The 21,182-nt window shown below is 33.6% G+C and overlaps 4 protein-coding genes across 11 annotated transcripts in view; 2 read left to right on the plus strand and 2 right to left on the minus strand.

The window, feature by feature from the left end:
- LOC122631091 (storkhead-box protein 2) overlaps positions 1-12,231 on the plus strand; it is a 79,376-nt gene extending 67,145 nt beyond the window's left edge. For 2 of the 3 annotated variants that reach the window (XM_043816346.1, XM_043816345.1), the window contains exons 4-8: positions 4,188-4,643; positions 7,259-7,465; positions 7,867-8,051; positions 8,302-8,778; positions 9,264-12,231. In XM_043816346.1, the coding sequence (XP_043672281.1) occupies positions 4,188-4,643; positions 7,259-7,465; positions 7,867-8,051; positions 8,302-8,778; positions 9,264-10,442 (2,504 nt within the window). In that variant the 3' untranslated portion in view covers positions 10,443-12,231. The remainder of the gene's footprint in view (positions 1-4,187; positions 4,644-7,258; positions 7,466-7,866; positions 8,052-8,301; positions 8,779-9,263) is intronic. The other variant, XM_043816347.1, reaches the window with a different exon arrangement.
- The window catches only part of LOC122631094 (CCR4-NOT transcription complex subunit 6-like), a 527,872-nt gene extending 514,795 nt beyond the window's left edge, over positions 1-13,077 (minus strand). For both annotated transcript variants that reach the window (XM_043816355.1, XM_043816359.1), the window contains exons 1-2: positions 12,974-13,077; positions 12,804-12,896 (exon numbers count right to left, since the gene is read on the minus strand). The gene's annotated coding sequence lies outside the window, so the exon portion shown is untranslated. The remainder of the gene's footprint in view (positions 1-12,803; positions 12,897-12,973) is intronic.
- A 334-nt stretch (positions 13,078-13,411) lies between these two features.
- LOC122631095 (spermine synthase) lies at positions 13,412-18,873 on the plus strand. Of its 5 annotated transcripts, none has more exons than XM_043816361.1 (8): positions 13,412-13,549; positions 13,956-14,248; positions 15,414-15,525; positions 16,568-16,690; positions 16,762-16,916; positions 16,988-17,077; positions 17,224-17,415; positions 17,483-18,873. In XM_043816361.1, exons 2-8 carry the CDS (start codon positions 13,967-13,969, stop codon positions 17,627-17,629), a joined length of 1,101 nt encoding a protein of 366 aa, XP_043672296.1. In that variant the 5' UTR covers positions 13,412-13,549; positions 13,956-13,966; the 3' UTR covers positions 17,630-18,873. The 5 variants fall into 5 exon arrangements, with proteins under 5 accessions (XP_043672296.1, XP_043672295.1, XP_043672298.1 ...); XM_043816360.1 differs by lacking the exon at positions 15,414-15,525 and adding an exon at positions 14,800-14,911 and having other exon boundaries at positions 13,428-13,549; XM_043816363.1 differs by lacking the exon at positions 15,414-15,525 and adding an exon at positions 14,803-14,911 and having other exon boundaries at positions 13,428-13,549.
- A 19-nt stretch (positions 18,874-18,892) lies between these two features.
- On the minus strand, positions 18,893-21,124 carry LOC122631097. Its single transcript, XM_043816365.1, has 2 exons — positions 20,738-21,124; positions 18,893-20,655 (listed from the first exon to the last, which is right to left on the minus strand). The coding sequence occupies exons 1-2, from the start codon at positions 20,837-20,839 to the stop codon at positions 19,693-19,695; spliced, it is 1,065 nt and encodes a 354-aa protein (XP_043672300.1). The 5' UTR covers positions 20,840-21,124; the 3' UTR covers positions 18,893-19,692.
- Between the last annotated feature and the right edge of the window lie 58 nt (positions 21,125-21,182).

The raw sequence follows: 21,182 nt of genomic DNA on the forward strand, positions 1-21,182 counted from the left end.
GACATGTCTTAGTTGGCTCCCTTAAAAGGTTCGCGTGGGTGAGTCGTTTCCTCGCATAGTTACGCACGTGACTCTCTCCAAGTCCAAAAGGACGAAAGGAGATAGAGAGAGAGAGAGAGAGAGAGAGAGAGAGAGAGAGAGAGAGATGGGAGGAGAGGGGAGAAAGAAGAGTGGGGGAGGATAAAAAGAGAAAAAGAGCGAGCTCAAAGGAATTCCAGGGGACTGGGCAACTGGATCTTTCCACGAAGGGAAGATGCATATGCATGGATACGATGCAAGGGAACGTGAGAAATATTCGTGCCACGTACTACTTCGTGAACTCAACGCTAAATTCTACGCATTCTTCCATTTACCATTCTACACCGATCCACTATTTAAATCGACTTTTTCTCTTTCTAATGCGATCACGGTCTTAACGATCGTTTAATAATATCAAGGTGGGAGGGTACCGAGGAAATGATATTTTATATCGTGACAAATAACGTTCGTGAAATATTCTATATTCTATATTCGATATTTTATATATATATATATATATATATATATATATATATAGGTGTAGGCATTTATTATTAATGTTCTCTGGTATATCATTGTATCAGATATTTTTTTTCGTACATATTTTGCGCGTGAGATTTTGTTTATATTCTTTGGCTTGTTTTTCTTCTCTTTCGATGAGTAATATATATTTTTGTATATAGACAAATTTTCTTTGCATATTATTTCTTTTCTTTCTTTTCTTTTTTTTTTTTTTTGTTCTCTTATATATTCAATGTATTTTATCATTCAATTAAGTAACATCGTATTCAATATATTTTGCTTGTTAAAAATTTCGATAGTATTATTGCAATGATAAAAATATATTCTATCTTGTTCTCCGAAGACAAAGCGAACCTGCGAAATAATCGAAAGGTATAACCGATTTCGTTTCGCTCGATAAAAAAAATAAATAAGTGAGTAAGTAAATAAATACATAAATAAATAAAAAGAAAAGGAACGAAGGAAGAACACGAACGTCGCACTCGACGGCTTTCGATCGCACTCTTTGAACTCGTTAGCGAACCAGTTACTCCGCTGGTTACCCAGTTACGTCGTTACGCTTGTTACTCATCCAAAGAGATCCGATAGAAATCCATCGGTGATGTTGCAAGAACTTCTTCCTTGAGTAAATCCCATAGATTTACGCGTATCATTCGAAAAATGTTTATTCGTTAACATAGATCTTAAACGATCGAATCTAAATATATAAAGAAAATTTATGTTTCTTTTCGGACGATGAAAAATTAATATATTAATATATATGATCGATACTAACGAACTCGTATATTTAATAAAAACAATAATAAAAAAAAAACATAATACATAACAATGAAGTCACATATTTAATAAAAAAAATTATTATAAATACAAATACGAATAATGATAATAATAATAATAAACACTTACAAACAATAAAAAATTTCCCGTAGAAGCCTTACGAAATGCCATTATTAAAAATTATAAAAAACGTTCACGGAAAAGCTGACTACAATATAACGTAATATACAACCATCCTCACGAACCCTTCGTAATCCGCATATGGTTGACGAAGGGTAAGGGTGAAACTGATTAAAATGCATTACGAGAACGAGCGAGTTCGTAGGGCGAAGGCAATATGATGGGAGAATTTTAAGATAGTTCTACCGTATCATCGTCAACCAGATAATGAAAACAATAATAATAATAAGAAGAAGAAAAAATAATAAAAATAAAATGTACGATAAATAAAAGGACGACATATATATATATATATATATATATATATATATATAGAAAGGGTCGTTAAACGTGCTACGATTCAAAGTACTTTCTTACGAAAGAAATCCACGTGCCATCTGTCCAGACTTGTTAATAACCATGGCCGGTTGGTATCATCGTAATGAAAAACGCAATATCACGTTGTATGTAATAAATATCATATACATACATATCATACAGGGTCGTTCGTGCCATTAATCACGAATATTTAGCATCTACACAAAGGGACAATAGCGTTAACCGTGAAAGCTTTAACGTAAGAAGAGTATCGCAGTATTTCATTGAAGTCATTTTTCATGCCATCTTCCTCATTGATTCTCCTTCTTTCTCTTTCTCTTTTTTCTTTTTTGTTTTCTTTTCCTTGTAATTTATAAAGAGAATAAAGAGACACGGTTATCAACGTGAAAAATACTCGAGGAGTCATAGACAGAGGGACCTTGAAAATATTCAGCTAATAAGACAACGAAGAAGATAGAAAAAAGAAAATAAAGGAAAAGAAAAGAAGCAGAAAAAAATCAGAGAAAAAATTCTTCATTTTCGTCTCGTTCGTCGCAACGACGACATTCGATTCGAAATCGTCTTTCTCTTTCTCTCTCTCTCTCTCTCTATATATATATATATATATATATATATATACATGCACGCGCGCGCGCATATCGGGTTTCTTTCAAGAGACATTAAATATTCCTATCACGATTATATTGTTACCACGTGAATTTCGAAGCCTTCGAGAATCGCGAACTTGGAATAATCCCTGTACGGTCTTTGTGGACGTGCACCAAATGTACGAAAGTACGGGAAACGAAGCATAGAAAAAGAAAAAGTAAGACAGAAACAGAAGGACAGAAAGAGAGAGAGAGAGAGAGAGAGAGAGAGAGAGAGAAGGGGGAAACGTGACTAGGAAAATAAGAAGGAGTCTACTCTCAAAGACTTTTTTTTTTCAAGATATCCGATATACATCGAATCCAACGTTGAAGTTCTAAATAAACTGCAACTAGGAAATCAAGATGGCCGACGATTCAACTGGATCTTTACGAAGCATTGTGTTAAAATCACAATCGACTCGTAAAGATGAAATTCGCTATAGAAAATTGGATCTACGTCGATCGTTAAATCTATCGATCGTTAAAACCTAAAAGTAGTAGTCCCGAGGGCTGCTACGTTTTCAATGAATGGCAATGGGGTACATACATGGACGTTGACTTATGTTATATTCTATGATACCTATACGTTTATTGAAACACAATGTGTGGTGTATTTGGAGTTAATAAGGTATGATCGAAAGGAGGCGCCGAGTTTGGCTTCAGCGAAGTATCATATCGATAAAGATCGATATCGATATCGATATCGTTGTCGTCGTCGTCGTCGTCGTCGTCGTCGTCGTTGTCGAGAGAACGAGATTTATCCGTTCGATTTCCTTCGGCAATAAATTTTCTAACACCCTCCCTTTTCCACGGCGCTTTACTTTCGATCGCTTTTAACTCTAAACCATATAACACTTTCGATATCGTGTAAATAAAGTTTCTAAAGAAATCCAAGAGAAAATCTAACTCACCCGGTTTCCCCCTCCCTCCCTCCCTCAGCTCCCACTCGCTTCGTCTGACCCCCTATAAGAAAAGTATAAATCGATCGAGAGTAGATCGTTGTTATAAAGTATGATACTATTTTAATATGTCTAGAGATAAGAGAGCTAGGTGATAGATAAAAGGACACGAGTCCACGTAAACACGTGCACCCTAATGAAATGCTTTGTATGTAACAAGTCGATAGACATAGAAGAGGAAATTCGAACCGTCTCGATTCGAGTTAGAAAGGCCACCTTCTCGAGTATCGCAAGATGTAAACTAACGCTATAGCGTCGACACCATAGCCATAACATATCGGATTAACAATCAGATACATCTTGGTACGTACGTACGTATGTACCGCTCGTGTATTTAATGCAACGGACAATACGAGAAACGTTTGGTTAATTCGAACGTACATAAATAAATAAATAGATACACGCATAGATATCTATGTATGCATGTATATCGATTTAAGAAGGGGATCGAGTAAGATCGAAAAGAAATAATATATATATATATATATATTGATCTTACTTGATCTTATTTACTATTATCGAATAAGATCAAAACATAAATATAGATATTATTCTATATTTAGATGTATATAATACATAGATTGATATAAATAATATGAATATTAACAATCTAATATGATATAAATCCATGTGTGATACATAGATTCATATTATACATATATAAATATCTAATATAAATATATATATATATATATTTAGATATAAATATTCCTTACATCTTACTATTAATACCTATATTTATTACACTTATTAATCTGCAATATCCATTCTTTCGTATGTCAAACAGGTGACATAGAGGATTGCTTAGTAGCGCCTGTCTCTCAAGGACAATTCACACCACTTCCTGAAGCCCTTTGTTGGGCGATACTAGAACTGACGTCACAGAGGCAAGCAGCGACATTGGATACCCTTAGGTCAGCACTCAGGAACGCATTTCCGGCAATGCAAAGACCTAGCCGAGAACTCGTATACGATGCTCTAGCTAAGTTGATGCAAGAACGAAAGATCTACCATACGTCTCAGGGATATTTCGTTGTAACACCGGAAACGAGAAGACTCAGGCGCGATTCCGGCAGTTCTAGACGATGTTCAAGAGAGGTCAATGGCACCAGAGGCCAGGGTGGTATGCTTATGAGTAACGACGAAGCTATGGCTCTGGTTCATGGAGAAATGTTGACCCTTAGAGACGGTGACGTTACGCATCAGGCGGTACAGACCAATCTGGCGGACGTTATCTGTGGAGGTACGTACATAAATTTACCTTACCCACGTCTTTACTGTCTCCTCAAATCATTACTTGTTAAGAATTTCATCGATTTATATCGAATAAATTATCTAACAATTTATATCGAATGAAACAACGATTGATATTTTTCTTTTTTTTTCAATTATCTACTCGGAAAGCTCTCTCGTTGAATAACGTGAATAACGACGTAACGATCGAACGGAGAAAGCTAAAAAACAAGAAAAGGAAAAAAGAAAAAGACATAAGAATTCTAACCTATAACCGAAGAAGAGAAACGCAAGGCGATCCTAAATATACACTTTGACAGTACTTTGCAAAGTTTATCTCTCTCTCTCTCTCTCTCTCTCTCTCTCTCTCTCTCTCTCTCTCTCTCTCTCTCTCTCTCTCTCTCTTCACACTTTCACGTTATATCGTTAACACACCAAGCTTAGAATCGATAAAACTTAACAGTTATAGCTGCTGTTACTGTTGTTGTTGCTATTGCCTATTGCTGTTGCTAAGGACGACAAGCAGAATAATATGACAAACGTATTAACAGTGGTAAAGAAGTACGAAATTCCTAATACGAAATATAAGCCCGAGTTCGAACTCGCTTTCGTCGTCCTCTTCTCTCTCGTGAAAGGATCCACAGGAAACGGAGTGCTCGTAAACTCGAGGAACTCGCTTAAACCGGTCGATCCGGGCAAACTCGTTCGGCACGTGTTCGGGAATCATTCTGAGTGTCCAGAAGAAGCTCCCTACTTGCTCGCTTGCTTGGCCTGGCCTGACTTGCCTGGTCTGGCCTGGCTGCTTGAACGTTTGAGATCTTTTTCTTTCATCTTGCTCGACGCGAGACGAACGCGTTATGTTGCCGTCGTCCTTGGTAGTCGTCGAGTCTTCTCGCAAATTCTATCTCGAAAAATGAGAGCTATCTGTTTCTTCGTCATTCCCATTCGTACTGTTCGAAAAATTCTTAACTTGTTATATATATATATATATATATATATATATATATATATAAATCTGTTGACAAGAGTTAAGAAACAAAGCAATCGTTCGGCCATTTTTATATATCCTTTTGTCTTCCGAGATATATATGTCAGAAGTAAAAATAGCATGATCAAAATAATATTTCATACATCTATCTCTATTATGCTATTTTTAGTTTCGACTTATGTATTTCGAAAGGTAAAGAATATTGTATAGAAATGAACGAACGATAACTATGTTTCTTAACTTTTGTCAGTAAGTGCAAGTTTCGTCAGTAAATATGTATACGTATCCAAAAAGATATTGTATAAAAGTAGCTACAATTATTTATTTCCTCCACCTCCCCCCTGCCCCCCCCCCCTCCTCCTCGAAATATATCGATCCGATTTTTGTAAAAATTATCATTTTTTAATCGATTGATTAATTTCAATGTGTCGTATCAAATTCGTCAAAAATGAAAGGAGAATCGATAAAAACTTGTCGATGCAATAAAATAATCGATTCGGTGATTAACACAGATACGTTAATTATTTTCTCTACGAAATCTTTACATTTCAAGCGAAAGCGCTTTCATGACCTAATATATGTTACACACACATATATTTGTATGTGTGTACGTAGATATATGTAATGTATAAATGAGAAGCAATTGAGTCGAGTTAGTCCGAGAACGATTAATCGAAGGTTATAAATTTGGACGATTCTCATGCTATAATATGAGAGAGTCCGAGAAATTCAAAGATAAAGCTTGACTAAGCGGAAACTAATCGGCTTTAGACGTCGCATTATTTTCGTCTTTTATATGCCTTTAAAGAGGGTATGGAGGACGGACAGGCAAATATCGTGGCACGCGTTAAAGAGTCAAGCCGATCTTATGGCAAGTTGCCGATGCCTTGAAAGCGTTTAGCGCAACCGATATATTAGCTATTGGTCACGACATTGTCTACCGTTACACACGTTCTTGGAATCACGTGGTGATCCCACGTATATATATATATATATATATATATATATATATATATATATGCGTGAGTGTGAGTGTGTGTAATCTTCCTACTTTTCTCTTACTCCTTTCTCGGTCGTTTCTCACGCAGGCATTTCATTCGGTCGTTGGCTATAGCCTCTGGCTATGTACCAGGATGAAAATCGGGAACGAGGGTGTTCCACTTTTTGAGAAGGCAAAGACCGACACCGCCTAATGAGTCGAACTTTAAATGTCCCGGTGATATTTTATGTTTGAAAATTTAAATGAGATAGAGAGGAAGATGGGAGATGGGGGAGAGAGAGAGAGAGAGAGAGAGAGAGAGAGAGAGAGAGAGAGAGAGAGAGAGAGAGAGAGAGAGAGAGAGAGAGCAGTTGGAAGGAGTAAAAAGAGAAAAGGAAAGGGAAAAGAATAGCAATATAATTATATTATCATTATATTTGCCATAGATACGTGTACGTATGTTTACACACGCAGGCGTTCGAACCTCCAAATTTTAATATATTCTAATTAATGAGTTTCCTGTATAAAAAATAAATAAAAAAGAAAGAGAGAGAAAGAGAGAGAACGAAATGCTAAAAATTTCTAATTGACAAAAAGTGTCTTTGGTTTTTACTAACGATGAGTTTGAATTTTTGGGGGATTTTTTTTTTTTTTTTAGGTAACCCAAATGACAAAGTCCTGTTTGCCAGGTGTCGATCGATGCCAGGTCGTCTTGAGAGGAGACACTCGCTTAGATTGTGGGGATCGGCCAGACGTTTGCACCGTAGCGGAAGTTCACGGTCTTTGCCAAGGAGGCCGGAAAGAAGTGACACTTCGTCTAGCGCCGAATACGCGAGCACCGATAGCGCACCTCATAGTCCAACCAGTGAGTCGAGTCGGGGGAGGGATTGTTTTGGTGATGGGTGATCGCTTAAACGGGACACTATACTTGCTCTATAATTATAGAAGGCGACGCTACAAAGATTTACAATTTGCGTTAAGATAAATTGTGTTTCTCGATATTTTTCTTTTGTTTTTTTTTTTTGTTTCTATTTATTCATGCATTTCTTTTCTTTTTTTTTTTTTCTTCCTTTTTGAAGCACACGATTTTGTTCGATCTATTCTCTTTTATCTCTTTTCTTTTCTCTTCTGTCTTCTCTTTTTTCCATTCGTTCAATAGTTCATCCAAATCGAAGCTTCTTAGTCACCCTTAGCTGGCAAGCCCTTCCTCAAATTCCTGAAAACTCTCGCATAGATAAAAACAACTTCGTTCATACTTTTCTCAAGGCTTTTCGGGAATGTTCACAGAGAAAATAGGCTTGCTCTCAAGGCTATTCCGACGTAGTACGAGGAGAAAGGGCGCACCTTTGATGGGTACGTTCAGCGCTCAATATCCTCCAACCGAGTGGTTCAATCCACGTGTCGTTCATCTACATAGTGTAGCTACGCAAACGAGAGCTGCTAGTCCTTCGGTAAGAATAACGAATGTATTATACTTATCGGAGTGCCGTTAAGGTATTTCTTTTCAAGGTTTCTACTTGGATTTAACAAGTAGTAGTAGTAGTAGTAGCAGTAGTAATAGTAGTAGTATTAACAGGAACAGCAACAGCAACAGTAGTAGTAGTAGTGATAGTAAAAAAAGAAAAAAATGAGAGAGAAAGAAAAAAAATAGAAGAAGATCAAGATACAATTTCAAAGATTTATACGTTATCTTCTATACAGATGATGGAAGGTTTGGATCAGTCGCAGACCAGTTTCCAAGTCTGGGACGATTCGAGCTCGGTAAGATCGGCAACATTACCAAGGCGGCACCGACGTCAAGCCAGCGGCGATTCGTCGAGTTTATTGGCAAATTCTACACCAAGAAGCTCGAGAAGGCATCGATCGCCATGTTCGACTATGCCAAGATCGAAATGTTCTAGCTTGAGTAGATGTACCTCAAGGGCATCGGTCCTTCCGCCTAACGCCAATCAAGAACCCTACCAGACACGTAATCAAGTTCAAAATGGAAAAAATTCTGCCAACTCTTCGCCAAGTAGAAGCGGCGGAAGTTCTGGCTCCGTTAGGACTACCAACGTTAGTCCTGCGAAAACCGCTACGCTTACCAGGTCCAATACGAGGCAATCGAGTTCTCGTAGGCCGAGTCACGATTCGACTGCTAGCGGCACAAAATCGAGCAACGGTTCGCCCCAGCACAAGGTGAGACGTCCAATCGAATCTATTTACGTAGATGTCTGTACTATTGCGAGAGATCGAAAGCGTGCCTCGTAACTATATCAGAGTCGCTCTGTCGCTTTGTTTTTAAAGCTCCGAGCGATTCGAGTGCGTATATGATAGAGATAGATAGATAGATAGATAGATAGATAGATAGATAGATAGATAGATAGATAGGTATATATATATATACATACATAAATAAATAAATAAATAAATAAATAAATAAAGTGTACGCCTCGAGATCTGGTTTTAACGATGGCCGTTCGCTGATCGAACGCAAATCTACATATATACTTAGATACACCTATCTATAATATATATATATATATATATATATATATATATACACATACATATATATATAGAACATATATAATAGTATAAGTGTCTCTACGCGTGTGCTCGCTTGCTTGCACCGATCCTCGCTACTTTCTAACGCTTCAAATGAGAAATCTATTTCCTCGTAGGTACTGCAAAAGACGTCTTCCGGTCATTCGTCTCACTCGAGTGGGAAATCGATTTCTAGCGGTAAACTTTCGTCTTCCCCGCTGAAGACGAACACGCTGCCGGCGAAATCGTCACCGTTGAAGGTCGTACAGCAGGGATCGTTAACGCCTCTCCAAGAGGCACAGAACTCGATAACGCTTCAAGTGTCGACGAATCTCAGTCCGGTTAATTCGTCACAGGAACAACGTGCTATACAGAATAGCGTGACATTGGCATCGAATGCTACGAGTACTACGACTATTTCTGGATCCCCAGGAACTAAGATCTACGTACATCAAAATAATTCACCGATGAGATCCGTAATTACTTTTGAAAATGGCACGGTTAAAACCAAGGTTACGGAGAAGGACGTCACAGAGTGTAAGGAGAAACAAGAACGCGAACTAGTTGGCGAGAAGGCTTACAAGTCTCGAATGGACGAGGAGAAACTTTTTAAAGGTAAACTCGACGATGAGAAACTTAATAAATCGAGTAAAATCGAGCGACCGTCCTCTTTGTATTCCGGAAAGGAGATCAAGCCTGGACTTCTCTCGGAGTCCGATAAAGAGAACAAGCCTAAGGTCGAAGAGGAAACGCCTAGTAAATTAAAGTTAACCAATCGTTTGAACAACAGTCAAGCACATCTGATAGATGGATCGAGCGGTAACATCGATAAAAATTCTTTGTCTCACGAACACACTACAGGGAGCTTATCCAGTACGAAAAACACGAACGACGCGATGAATAATTCACGAAAACTTAGTCTCTCCTTGTCGAAGGATGCACTCAGCTATCGGAATTTACTCCGTCCGGGATCGAAAAATAATATCTCGTCTAATCCTCCATCGCCAACGAAATCCTTCGATGGCTTCGGGGGATCCTTCAACAACGTCTACATCGAAAATCTCGAATCGGCTAAACAACAAAGAGCACCTCAAGGCTCCGAACCTAATTTAGAAAAGACTGTTAGCCGTGGCGATCTTTATTCTTATCCGAGTTTGAGCGACATGCAAGTTCAATTTACCAGTTTGGCAGCGCAAAAGATACTTAAGGGTTGTCCGATCAATAGCGTCGATACTTTGGTCGAAGTTAATATGGCCGCTGCCGAAAAGCCAAACAATTGCGACGTCACCGTTCACACGGATTTTGGTCTCGTTTGAAGAAAGATCCAAAATGATTTCGGGGATAAAACGATTATCCTTCGAATGGAAATATCATCCTCGAACGAACGTTAGGCTGTGTACGAGATCTAACGAAACTCATCGTCATTCGTCGTCGTTCTCGTCGTCGTCATCGCCATCGTCATCGTCATCGTCATCGTCATCGTCATCGTCATCGTCGTCGTCGTCCTCGTCGTCGTCGTCGTCGTCGTCGTCATTTTATTGACGTATTTCGATTAATTTCATCGCTAGCACAGCGTAACGTTTTAACATGAACGTGTATGTAAATGAAAACGATCCAGTTCCAAGTGAAACTATCCTTTTAGATCGGTTCTAATGTCCTGTAATATATCTAATAGATAATAACCGCGTTCGATACACACACAAATCACGTGAAATGTCACTGCCGTTGTCCGAAAAAAAAGAAAAAGAAAAAGAAAAAAAAAAGAAATGGGGGAAAAAAAATAGAAATAAATATATGACGGTAGTAGGTGATACTGCGACATACATACGTATATAACGTGCCTACGTTTTGTTCCGAGAGAAAACAGTTGAAAAAAAAAAAATGGGAAAAAAAAAGAAAAGGAAAAAAAAAAGAGGAGAAGAAAAAAAAATTGTATTCTAAAAATGTTATTCTAAAAAGTGTCGTTAATTAATTCCGATGTATAATCGTGCGTTAAACACCGATATATCTGCACAAGTATATAAATATCAAGAGTTCTGTTTCCCAATGAGAAAAAAAAAATGTTATAGAGAATAGTATGCCACAATAATCGCAGTTTTGCGTCGCTTTACTAAGCTTTAAAGCGATTTGTCAAAGCAATCGTTCGTATTTGATATCTTTACACTTCTATGCTACACGCATATCATACAACATCATACACATACACACGCAATTACTTACAAATGCGCACACAGGGAGACGAATCATTTTCCATCGATAATATTACGTATACTCCGTCGATAAATCCCGTGATGGTAATAATCTGTATTAACGGGTAAATCGAAAAGCAGATCGGATGATAAAGTAGAAATGAAGGAATGATAATACATAATGTCGATAAAAATGTTTTCTCTCGGTATAAACGGTATCGCTCCGTAATTAGTGCAATCGTAAATCTAAGTGCCAAAATCCATGTAGTACTTACAAGAAACAGAAAAGAAAACAAGAGAAAGGAAAAGAAAGGAAAAGAAATGAAAAAAGTTAGATCGATCGCCTTACAGAGTGTAAATTACGATTATCATTAATCGTAATAATAAACGTTCAACTCTTCGTTCGAATCGCGAGGATTTCCAAACGGGAATCATACATGATTACCGACAATTCGCGATGAATAATTAATGATTAACCTTAGAATAAAATAAACCATAGAGAGAGTCCCATCAGTCAGTAGATAATCTCGTGTGTGTAAAAAAAGAAAAAAAAAGAAAAACGGAACATTCGCTTTGTATATTTCTTATTAGTTTAAAAAAAAATCAGCGATTATAACCGATGATAACGTACAGAGCCTTTCGTTTATTCTATTTGATTTTTTTTTCTTTTCTTTTTTTTTTTTTTTTTTTTTTTTTTTAATAATAATTTTTTTTCCTAATCTTATTTTATTTTTACTATTGAACAAAACGAATCGAGAGGTCTTCGAGAGAAACCTCTTTCGTTTTTTTCATTTCTTATCAAAACTAACTTTTAGAATATTATAGCATAATATCAATATCTTATAACACACAACGAAAAGCATATGAAAATAAAACGAAGAAACACAAAATTATATCCTATCTCGAATTATCCAACGAAAATGAATAATAATAATAAAAAAAAAAAAGAAAAAAAAAAGAAAAAACGCAGAGAAAAAAAAATGGAAAAAATACCCGCTACGTCGTAAATAATCTGCTCTTATTAAAAAAGAAAAGAAAAAAAGAAAAAAGAAAAAATAATAATAATAATAATTCTCTTCGAGCATAAATTTCTCATCCATAAAAATGAAAAATGAAAATAAAATAGGAAGGGATTGCTATAATAATTATTAATTTAAAAAAAAAAAAAAAAAAAAAAAAAAAAAAAGAAACGTACGAAAAGATATTACGAGTCGGTTTTGTTCGTATATATGTAATTAAGAAATGGCGAACTTAACGTTTCTCGAAGTTTTCGTCCGTTAACACGCACATACAAGCGAACTCACATACAAGCGAACTCACATATACTTATAAAAGATCACAAAGCAAAATACGTGATTTTATTACTCGAGCGAAATAATACGTAATAATAATTATATGACATACGAATGCAAATAAATAATAATCTTCGATAATTTCATTATATATATATATATATATATATATACATATATATGTATTCTTACTTACATTGAAGAATTTTTGTAGAGGACAGACCATTTCTATTTCGCAGATTTCTTCTAACTCGTACACCGCAAGAGTATGTACGCACACTTGGCCGTTCTATCGATAAAAAATATATTCGGTAAGTTTAATTCGTATTTTTCAATAAAAAGTAATTAAAAATTGTATACTCTTACCAATTCTAATTCTGCCTTTTTGATTTTCTGAAAAACAACGATCGTTCGTTCTAAAGCGCGCGTTCCGCGACGGTTATTCTACTGAAACGTTAAACCGCTGAACTAATATTAATGCGCGAAAGAGAAACGTTTTGATTGGCTCTCCTTATTTATGGTAAGAGAATTAGATTGGTCAATCGTAAAACATAGATCACGGATACGTTAAAAATATTTATCTTTGTTTAAGCGTTTAATTAATTTTATTGAATCGATTGAAATTAAAAAAAAAAAAAAAAAAAAGAGAGAAAACATTTTGTTCATTTTTATTATCATTATTATTATTGTTATTGATATTAATATTATTATTTTTATTTATTTATTATTATCATTATTATTGTCATTATTATTATTATTTTACCGTCTAACGGTTATATATAATTCAGTTGATAGCACTGATTTTATGTATTGTATATAGTATGTACCTGAATATCTGTTGGCATCAGGATACCCTAGACACGCAGCGGTTAATAAAATTTTTATTCTGAAAACGAAGGATATTAGTTGGTGATAATTAAGAAAGAATTATTAGAATTATCAGTGAGTATTGAAATTTGTACTTTATAGTAATAAAATGATCAATTTCGTGAACAGTGATTAAATGCCAATATATATATATCACGGTAAATCCTTACAAAGATACATTAGAAAAAATACATGGCGAAGACATTAGACAAGTACTTTACTATTAAAACAATTATATAATGTTCTCCTTGATGATTTGAGTTGTCCTTCATATTTTATGACGAAATAATTAATGAGTAATAATCCTAAGCATACATTAACCATTTGTAATACTTCCATCGCATGTACGTACGACGACTATAAGTACCACTGATTTTATTGATTGAACTCATTAAAACGCATTTATTTTTGTTTTTATCGTCATATCAGACAAATAATATTTCCAAGCCTTGTTAATATATAAATATATTGTGTCTTATAGATTGATTAATAATGGTTGCCCATACAATCCTTCTCGACTTCACTGTGTCTGCTAATGTCATAGCAGATTTGGAAAAACGTTCTAATTTAAAATCTGCTATCGCAAATGTTCTGGGTGAACATTTTATTGGTTTGAAACCTTTGACAGAATCAAACATCGATGGCAGTTTATTGATTTTATATACCGGCCCGAGAGGTAGTCTAATCACCGTAAGAGGATATAAGGAAGGCCTAGTGACGTTAAACATTGAATATTTCAAACAGGATGACGAAGAAGCGTTGTTAACATTTGAGGTATAACAGTACGATATATATTTTTAATAGATTCTCAGTAGCACGCCTGTATAATATACTATTTTGTGAATAATAGTTTTAATAACAAAGAATAATTTTTTCGATATTAATTATATATTGATTTTTTAATTTTTAATATAAGTCTGTGGGAGTTTCTTGAAATAGGTTAATATTTCCGTGTCATACGTTACAATCATAGCATCTTTGAAAAACATAAAGGTATTTAGTTTCTATCAAGAGATAAAATCAGTTTTACTGGATTTGATCTCTTGACGCGATACGATCCAATGTTCAGAAATGAAGAACAATAATTCTTATGATCGAGTTTGATCGAGATTTTAACTACCTATAGTACGGCATGCCTAATTTATGCAAGTTCTCAGAAAGAGTGGTGTATCGTGGGATAATATTAGCCTCTTTGCGCTTGGGAAGAAAATGACAGATCGGGCTAAATTTATCTTTTTTTTGCACGCTACTGTTGCTATAGTAGTAAGTAGATAATTTAATGTAAAGGAGAAGGGAAACATAGCATAACCAACAGGACGTTGTAGCAGTGGCGATACTTGGAAGCTGATGTTGCCATGGCTTTGAACAGCCAACGCAGCAAGTGTTTGCCACCTGTAAGACGAGGAACCGTATATGACCTCTATCTGACACTATCAGGTAGAAATTGCTTTCCCACGATCAAATTTGTTCCTCAATTATTCTCTTAACCTTCATTTTTATATTTATAGATTATCATGGAATACTACCCTAGAATTATAATTGCTATTGATTGTTACTAATAGATATTTAGGGTAGACCGCTTGCCAAGAATGCTAATTTTAGTTACCCCAGCACACTCTTGCATATTATGGAATTATTTAGCACCTGACTTGCTCGTGCTCTTATCTCTTTTTTTATCATTACTATTCTCTACTTTTCTGACAACTGGTATACTCGATTATAGTTATAGGAATAAATAGATCAATGTTACCCTTAACACGCTTAGTATAATCTGTCGAGTTAACTTTGATTCCATCTATGAAAAGGGCATTTAAATCTTTTAGCATCGAGATACCAGATCTTGATACTTTTTAGCTTCTCTACAGGGATGTAGAAATTCGTTTAACAAGATAGTGCATTTGTTCTGTTTATTCATTGGTTCGCTTCACGGCCGTGGTAGTTGGCCAGAGAGTTGGAGACGGCGTTGCAGGCAGCGGCAACCGCTACGCGGTCACACACGCTTATCCCCATTAAACGCGGTGGACCTTTTGAGAGATACTTTCCTACCGCCGGTGAGTTTTATTTATAATTATGTTTACGGTCAATTGTCAACTCGTTGAGAATAATAACATAGCAGAATTATATCAAAAGGGTCCTTTTCTCCATACAATCATTTGAAAAATAATATTGCATTATATTTCTAGAATTTGATAATTTTTCATTTAAATACTAAACTAATTATTTTCTTTTTTATTTGAACTCTTTAATTTTTAATATGTTTTTAGTAGACAGAAAATTTTTAAATGCAATTTTTAATGTTTAATAGATTTTTCTTTAAATGTTTCACTTGAACTATTTTCTTTTTATGAATTATATGGTTCTATCTTTGATATGACAATTGAAGTATGAAAAATACGAAAGGTTTCTCAATAGATATCTAAAAACAACTACTCATTTATATCATTTGGGGCAAGATATCTATTCCTTCCATTAGTTCTTATGTTTGCAGCAAATTTATTTATAAAACAATTGTACATACATTAGAAAAACTAAATAATACTGATTTAACAAAGTACTGGTTTTTTAACACTAATTTGACTGCTTTTAATGCTCTGCTAGATACTCAGGGATGATGGATGGTATAACGCATTAGGTTGCTGCCGTGTATGTGCATAAGAGTTAAGGTCTTTTTAGTTGGTTTTTAAACTAGAGTGTATATGTTTTTCACACACTTTTTATCAGTTTTTAGATTGTACATAATAATGATAATGTTTGCCTTGTATTTGCATGGCCAAGCATTTTATTTAATGTTCCCTTAATTACATCACACATTCTTAGTATTTTATCACATATAATATATATACATATATACACATATATATATATATATATATATATATAAATTATTATCAAATGAAATACTGTCTATCCAAGGAAACCATATATTTTTTTTTAGTTTGTTACAGCTTGTATATCACCCATGTTAATTATTTTAAACAAATTATTATTGTAACAGCTATATGATTAAAGCATGTCTTAGATTGAAAGTCCACATTTTAGAGAATGTCATTTCTAAAATCTATTTACTAATAAATACTGTCTTTGTTTTTCAAGATGAGAGATTGCTTGAATATGACATTGATAAGCTGGTGTTTGAGGCACGGTCGCCTTATCAAAAGGTACAAATTGTCCATTCCAAATCTCTTGGTAACCTTCTGGTTCTCGATGAGTTACAAAGTAAGGAAAATATAATCAAACAAATAATTTTATTAATGAACTTGTAACAAATTATTGCAAAACGCTTTTAGACATGTCCGAAGCGGATCTTATATATACAGAAACGTTGATGCAACGTGGTAAGGAAAATTATGCTGGAAAGGAAATAGTTATCCTTGGCGGTGGTGATGGAGGCTTACTCTGGGAATTGCTCAAGGAAAAACCAAAATATATAACAATGCTCGAGGTACATATTATACTTTGGCTTCAACTACGTTTTATATACCATTATATCATCAATTAATATTTTTTTTCTAGATCGATGACGTTGTTATGAAAGCTTGTAGTCAACACATGAGAAGCATATGTGGAGATTGTTTAGATAAAAGGAAGGGTGATAACTATGAGGTATAATTATGAACAAAAAAAAAAAAAAAAAAAGAAAAGAAAAAAAGAAAAGAAAAAAAAGAAAAGAAAAAAATTCATATCAAATTATTAAAAGAAATTCAGATGAAAACATTAAAAGAATTTATCTAAAACTTTATGAATTGTAGATAATAGTTGGTGACTGTGTAAAAGCACTTGCACACATGATAGAAGAGGGTCGTCAGTTCGATTATGTTTTTGGTGATTTAACTGATATTCCAATCAGTACTACTCCTCATGGCGATGCATGGGATTTTATAAGATTAATTCTAAATTCTTCGGTTAAAGTACTTAAACCCACGGGAAAATATATGACTCATGTAAGTTGTCACGATTGGTACCTCGATAAAGTAATATTAATATATCTTGAATTTTTCTTTCTCAAAGGGAAATGGTGCTTCCTGTCCTGAATCATTGAAGATGTATGAGGAGGTATTATCTCAACTCTGTGTACCCGTCACGTTTGCAAAAGATCGTGCTTTTGTACCATCCTTCTTCGAAGATTGGATTTTCTATCAAGTGTCGCTTAAATGATGGATTAAAATCACACACGATCATTTACTTGAAAGACCAACCAAATTTTCTCACGATCTATTACTTCCATTATGACCCAAGCTGAGCCTTAGTTTTAGAAACTTAAGTAAATAATCAGTTCCTCTCTAAAAGATAATTTAACTTCTTATTCAAATCAAAACGATACAATATAGATTTGTATGCGAGTACGTAAATATATATATATATACATACATGTATATAGATGTGTACTAACATATGTATATATACATTTACATACATACATACGATCTATATGTATATGCGTATACATATGTATGTATGCGCGAATATAGTTATATACGCATGCGTACGTGTGATTATTCCAATTCCGACATCGTAAGTTAAACGGTATATATCTCTCTTCATGCTTAATTACTTATCAGGAGTAAAATGCTGAAATACGTGCTAATTTATTTTTTAAATGTACAGTGTATTGTGCTTAAAATTAATTGATATTTTCTCGATAAAAAATCTCATTTTTATAAACTCAGTTATAAAAGTACATGCGAACGACCAAATTATGCAAACAATATACATAAGAGTGTGTGGAAAAAAAAAATGAAAGATAAATAGGATTTACTTTTCTGAAGAAGATTTTGCTTGTTTTGCGTTAAAACAAATTGTTTAAAGATTATTCAAATCTTCAAATGTTATAAAAATAGGTATAAGCAATTATCGAGTTCTTTATTAATGTAATGTAAAATATCTTCAATGTATCATATTTAAATATTACTAAGGAATTGAACAGAGCATTTACCATAAGATTTATAACAACTTATGGGTAATATTTTCAGTACACATCTTTTACAACCGATACTTATTTGATCGTCTATGAATATTATGAATATGATATAATTAATTTACATATATTTGTATGTGAAAAATTACAAGAACAAACAAAACGAAAAACTTGAAAGATTATTTTTTATAGTAAAACATTTTCTTGCTTTGATAATGATAATTAGAGAACATGTAACAGCACAATATGGAATAAAAGTACCATTTATATATTCGCTTATAACACCAGTACAAAAAAGACTATTATATAAATATTCGATTACGTAAAATAGACGTTCAGTTGTCAAACTGATAATAAATAAAGGGTATAATTGTATATGAACTTATGTCTTATTATATATTCGTCACTTCAAAAAGGAAGGTGACTTTTAAAGCACACCTATACATGATACATAAATATATAAAATCATATATATATATATATATATATATATATATATATATATATATATATATAGTTAAAAAAAAAAAGAAAAACATAATAAAAAACTTGCATGCTAATTGTAATTCGTTCGAACCCCACCGAGCCTTTAAATTAATTCTAATAAAAATATACGCACATATATTAATAAATGATAGTTCGGTACGATTTAATCACTTATTGCAACGCCTTATGCAATCTGTGTACCATTAACAACTTAGATATTATTGGATTTAAAATAATGATGTAAATTTTAATGAAGTACTGTTATAAGTATTATTCTCAATATTACTCTTGCGTTTTTAAGTCAATATGTATATTGGATATTATTCAAATTAATATTCGTTTGTGTTATATATCAATGACGAACAATAAATATTTATTAACGTTTCTTTCAATTGGTGCAGTGCATTTCAGTTTATACAAACGAAACGTAACATCAAAAAGAAGTATTTGGAAGTACTCAAAACTTGTAAGAAATTACTTTTATAAAAATAAAATGTTCAAAGTACAAAATGAAATCACATTATTACTTTATGTGCATTTTTCTAAATGTAAAGGATGCCTTACAAACTCGAATACAAATATAAAAAGAGATAAGTCCGTTGTATCATAATATGAAATAATATCGAATAATGAAAATAAGTTATAAAGTGCATATGACATAATTGTAATGATAAATCAGACTTCTTGGTTTACTTTCCATTATCATGGAAACTTTGGCCCCACTTAAGACATGAAAGTATTCTTATAAAATTCAAAGAGATATAAATTAAATAAGTAGTGCAATTCCTTTTTGATGTCGAACATTATGTAACGTTATTTATGTTTCCAGTTGAAGCTTATTATAATGCTGAACTTCCGATAATTCGGAAAATTGTCCTACTTCGTGAACTATCGGTTCTATTTCTGTTTCCACCAATATTTGTTGTAACCATTGCTGAACTTGCTTTGGATGTTCACAGACAGGTTTCAAAACATCTTGATTTTTTATAGATTCCATATTTTTTATTCGATCAGACATATCACGTTGATCATCCGAATGATTAGATTCAAACGAATCTGTCTTATCCAATGACTTTTCGTGTAGCTGCACTCGTATATTAATATCTTCACTTACTCCGTTCATTAAAATATCTGCACCTTGATTCGGTATATTAATATCCTGTAGGTCATTTGCACATTTATTATTAAATTGATGTTCTCCATTCTCCTTAACATACGTTTTAGGATCTTGCTTTATTATGTATAATGAAGAACACAATGGCAAAACTTTAGAATCCTTGCACATTTCAGTAATATTATTTGATTCTAATATTTGTAAATGTCTTTCGTTTTCTATGCTTGAATTTAAACTGGAGTTTAAAAAACTTCTGGAATCATCAAAGATACTCGCGCAATCTAATGATACATTTAACTTATCGATATCAATGTTCCTTATTTGTTTAGTTATAGCATCTACATCTTTCTCACATTTAATGGACTTGTCAAAACTGACATGATCTTTATTAGCTTCTTCGTATTCCGCAACTTTGTAAGGTTCAATATCTTTGACGGTAATACAATTCGTTCCGGATAATTCTATATTCCCAAAATGATGTATCTGTTCTAAAAGGTCTTCTTTCTTTTGCAAATTCACAATTAACGAAGGAATAAAATCTAAGCTCGATTGTAACAAAGAAAGCTGTTGAGTGTGTACTGCTTCAGCTTGACGCAATAGTTGCCTTTCTCTCGATCTTAATACATCTGTCAATTGTGCAAAACAATGTTTAATCTTCTCTTGAATCTAAAAGTGTAAACAAAAGATATTCTTAAAGCAAAGTACAAATTCGTTTTAAAGGAGTAGATTAAAATCATACGTTACTTACTTGTGCTGTATTGTCTTCCAAAGATTTTCTCTTATTGGCTATTAATTTAATTCGATATAAATTATTATCATTGGTATCTTCTTCTTCATTTTTGCCTATCATATTAAGTCCTATCAAATTCCTGATCGCAATAATGCTATCTACAATGGCAATTTGAATATGCACTTTATTGTCAAATTTTTATACATGGAACTATCACGTTCGAGACTTCAAATGACAATGAAAGCACGCATTACAAGCAGTCAGGATCCTCTTTGTCAAAATAAAGAGGTTTTTCTTTTTTTTTTTGTTTAATATCTAATACATCGAATGAGAAAAGAAAATTTACTATTGATTTTATTATTTCTCTTGTAAAAAACTGAAAATAATCACAAAATAAGGTATAAGCAAAGAATATGGCTTTTGCCACGAATACTCGATTGTTATTATTTAAAAGATCCTAAAG

Source organism: Vespula pensylvanica, chromosome 8 (assembly GCF_014466175.1).
Source record: "Vespula pensylvanica isolate Volc-1 chromosome 8, ASM1446617v1, whole genome shotgun sequence".
Classification (NCBI taxonomy): Eukaryota; Metazoa; Arthropoda; class Insecta; order Hymenoptera; family Vespidae; genus Vespula; species Vespula pensylvanica.

Bases quoted from the DNA above. Each gene is read 5' to 3' on its own strand.
- LOC122631095 (XM_043816361.1), top strand. From the start codon at position 13,967: ATGGTTGCCCATACAATCCTTCTCGACTTCACTGTGTCTGCTAATGTC. The intron at 15,526-16,567 runs GTGAGTTTTATT...TTGTTTTTCAAG, and splicing joins GAGATACTTTCCTACCGCCG to ATGAGAGATTGCTTGAATAT. The intron at 17,078-17,223 runs GTATAATTATGA...TATGAATTGTAG, and splicing joins GGAAGGGTGATAACTATGAG to ATAATAGTTGGTGACTGTGT.
- LOC122631097 (XM_043816365.1), bottom strand. From the start codon at position 20,839: ATGATAGGCAAAAATGAAGAAGAAGATACCAATGATAATAATTTATAT. The intron at 20,656-20,737 runs GTAAGTAACGTA...TTACACTTTTAG, and splicing joins TGGAAGACAATACAGCACAA to ATTCAAGAGAAGATTAAACA.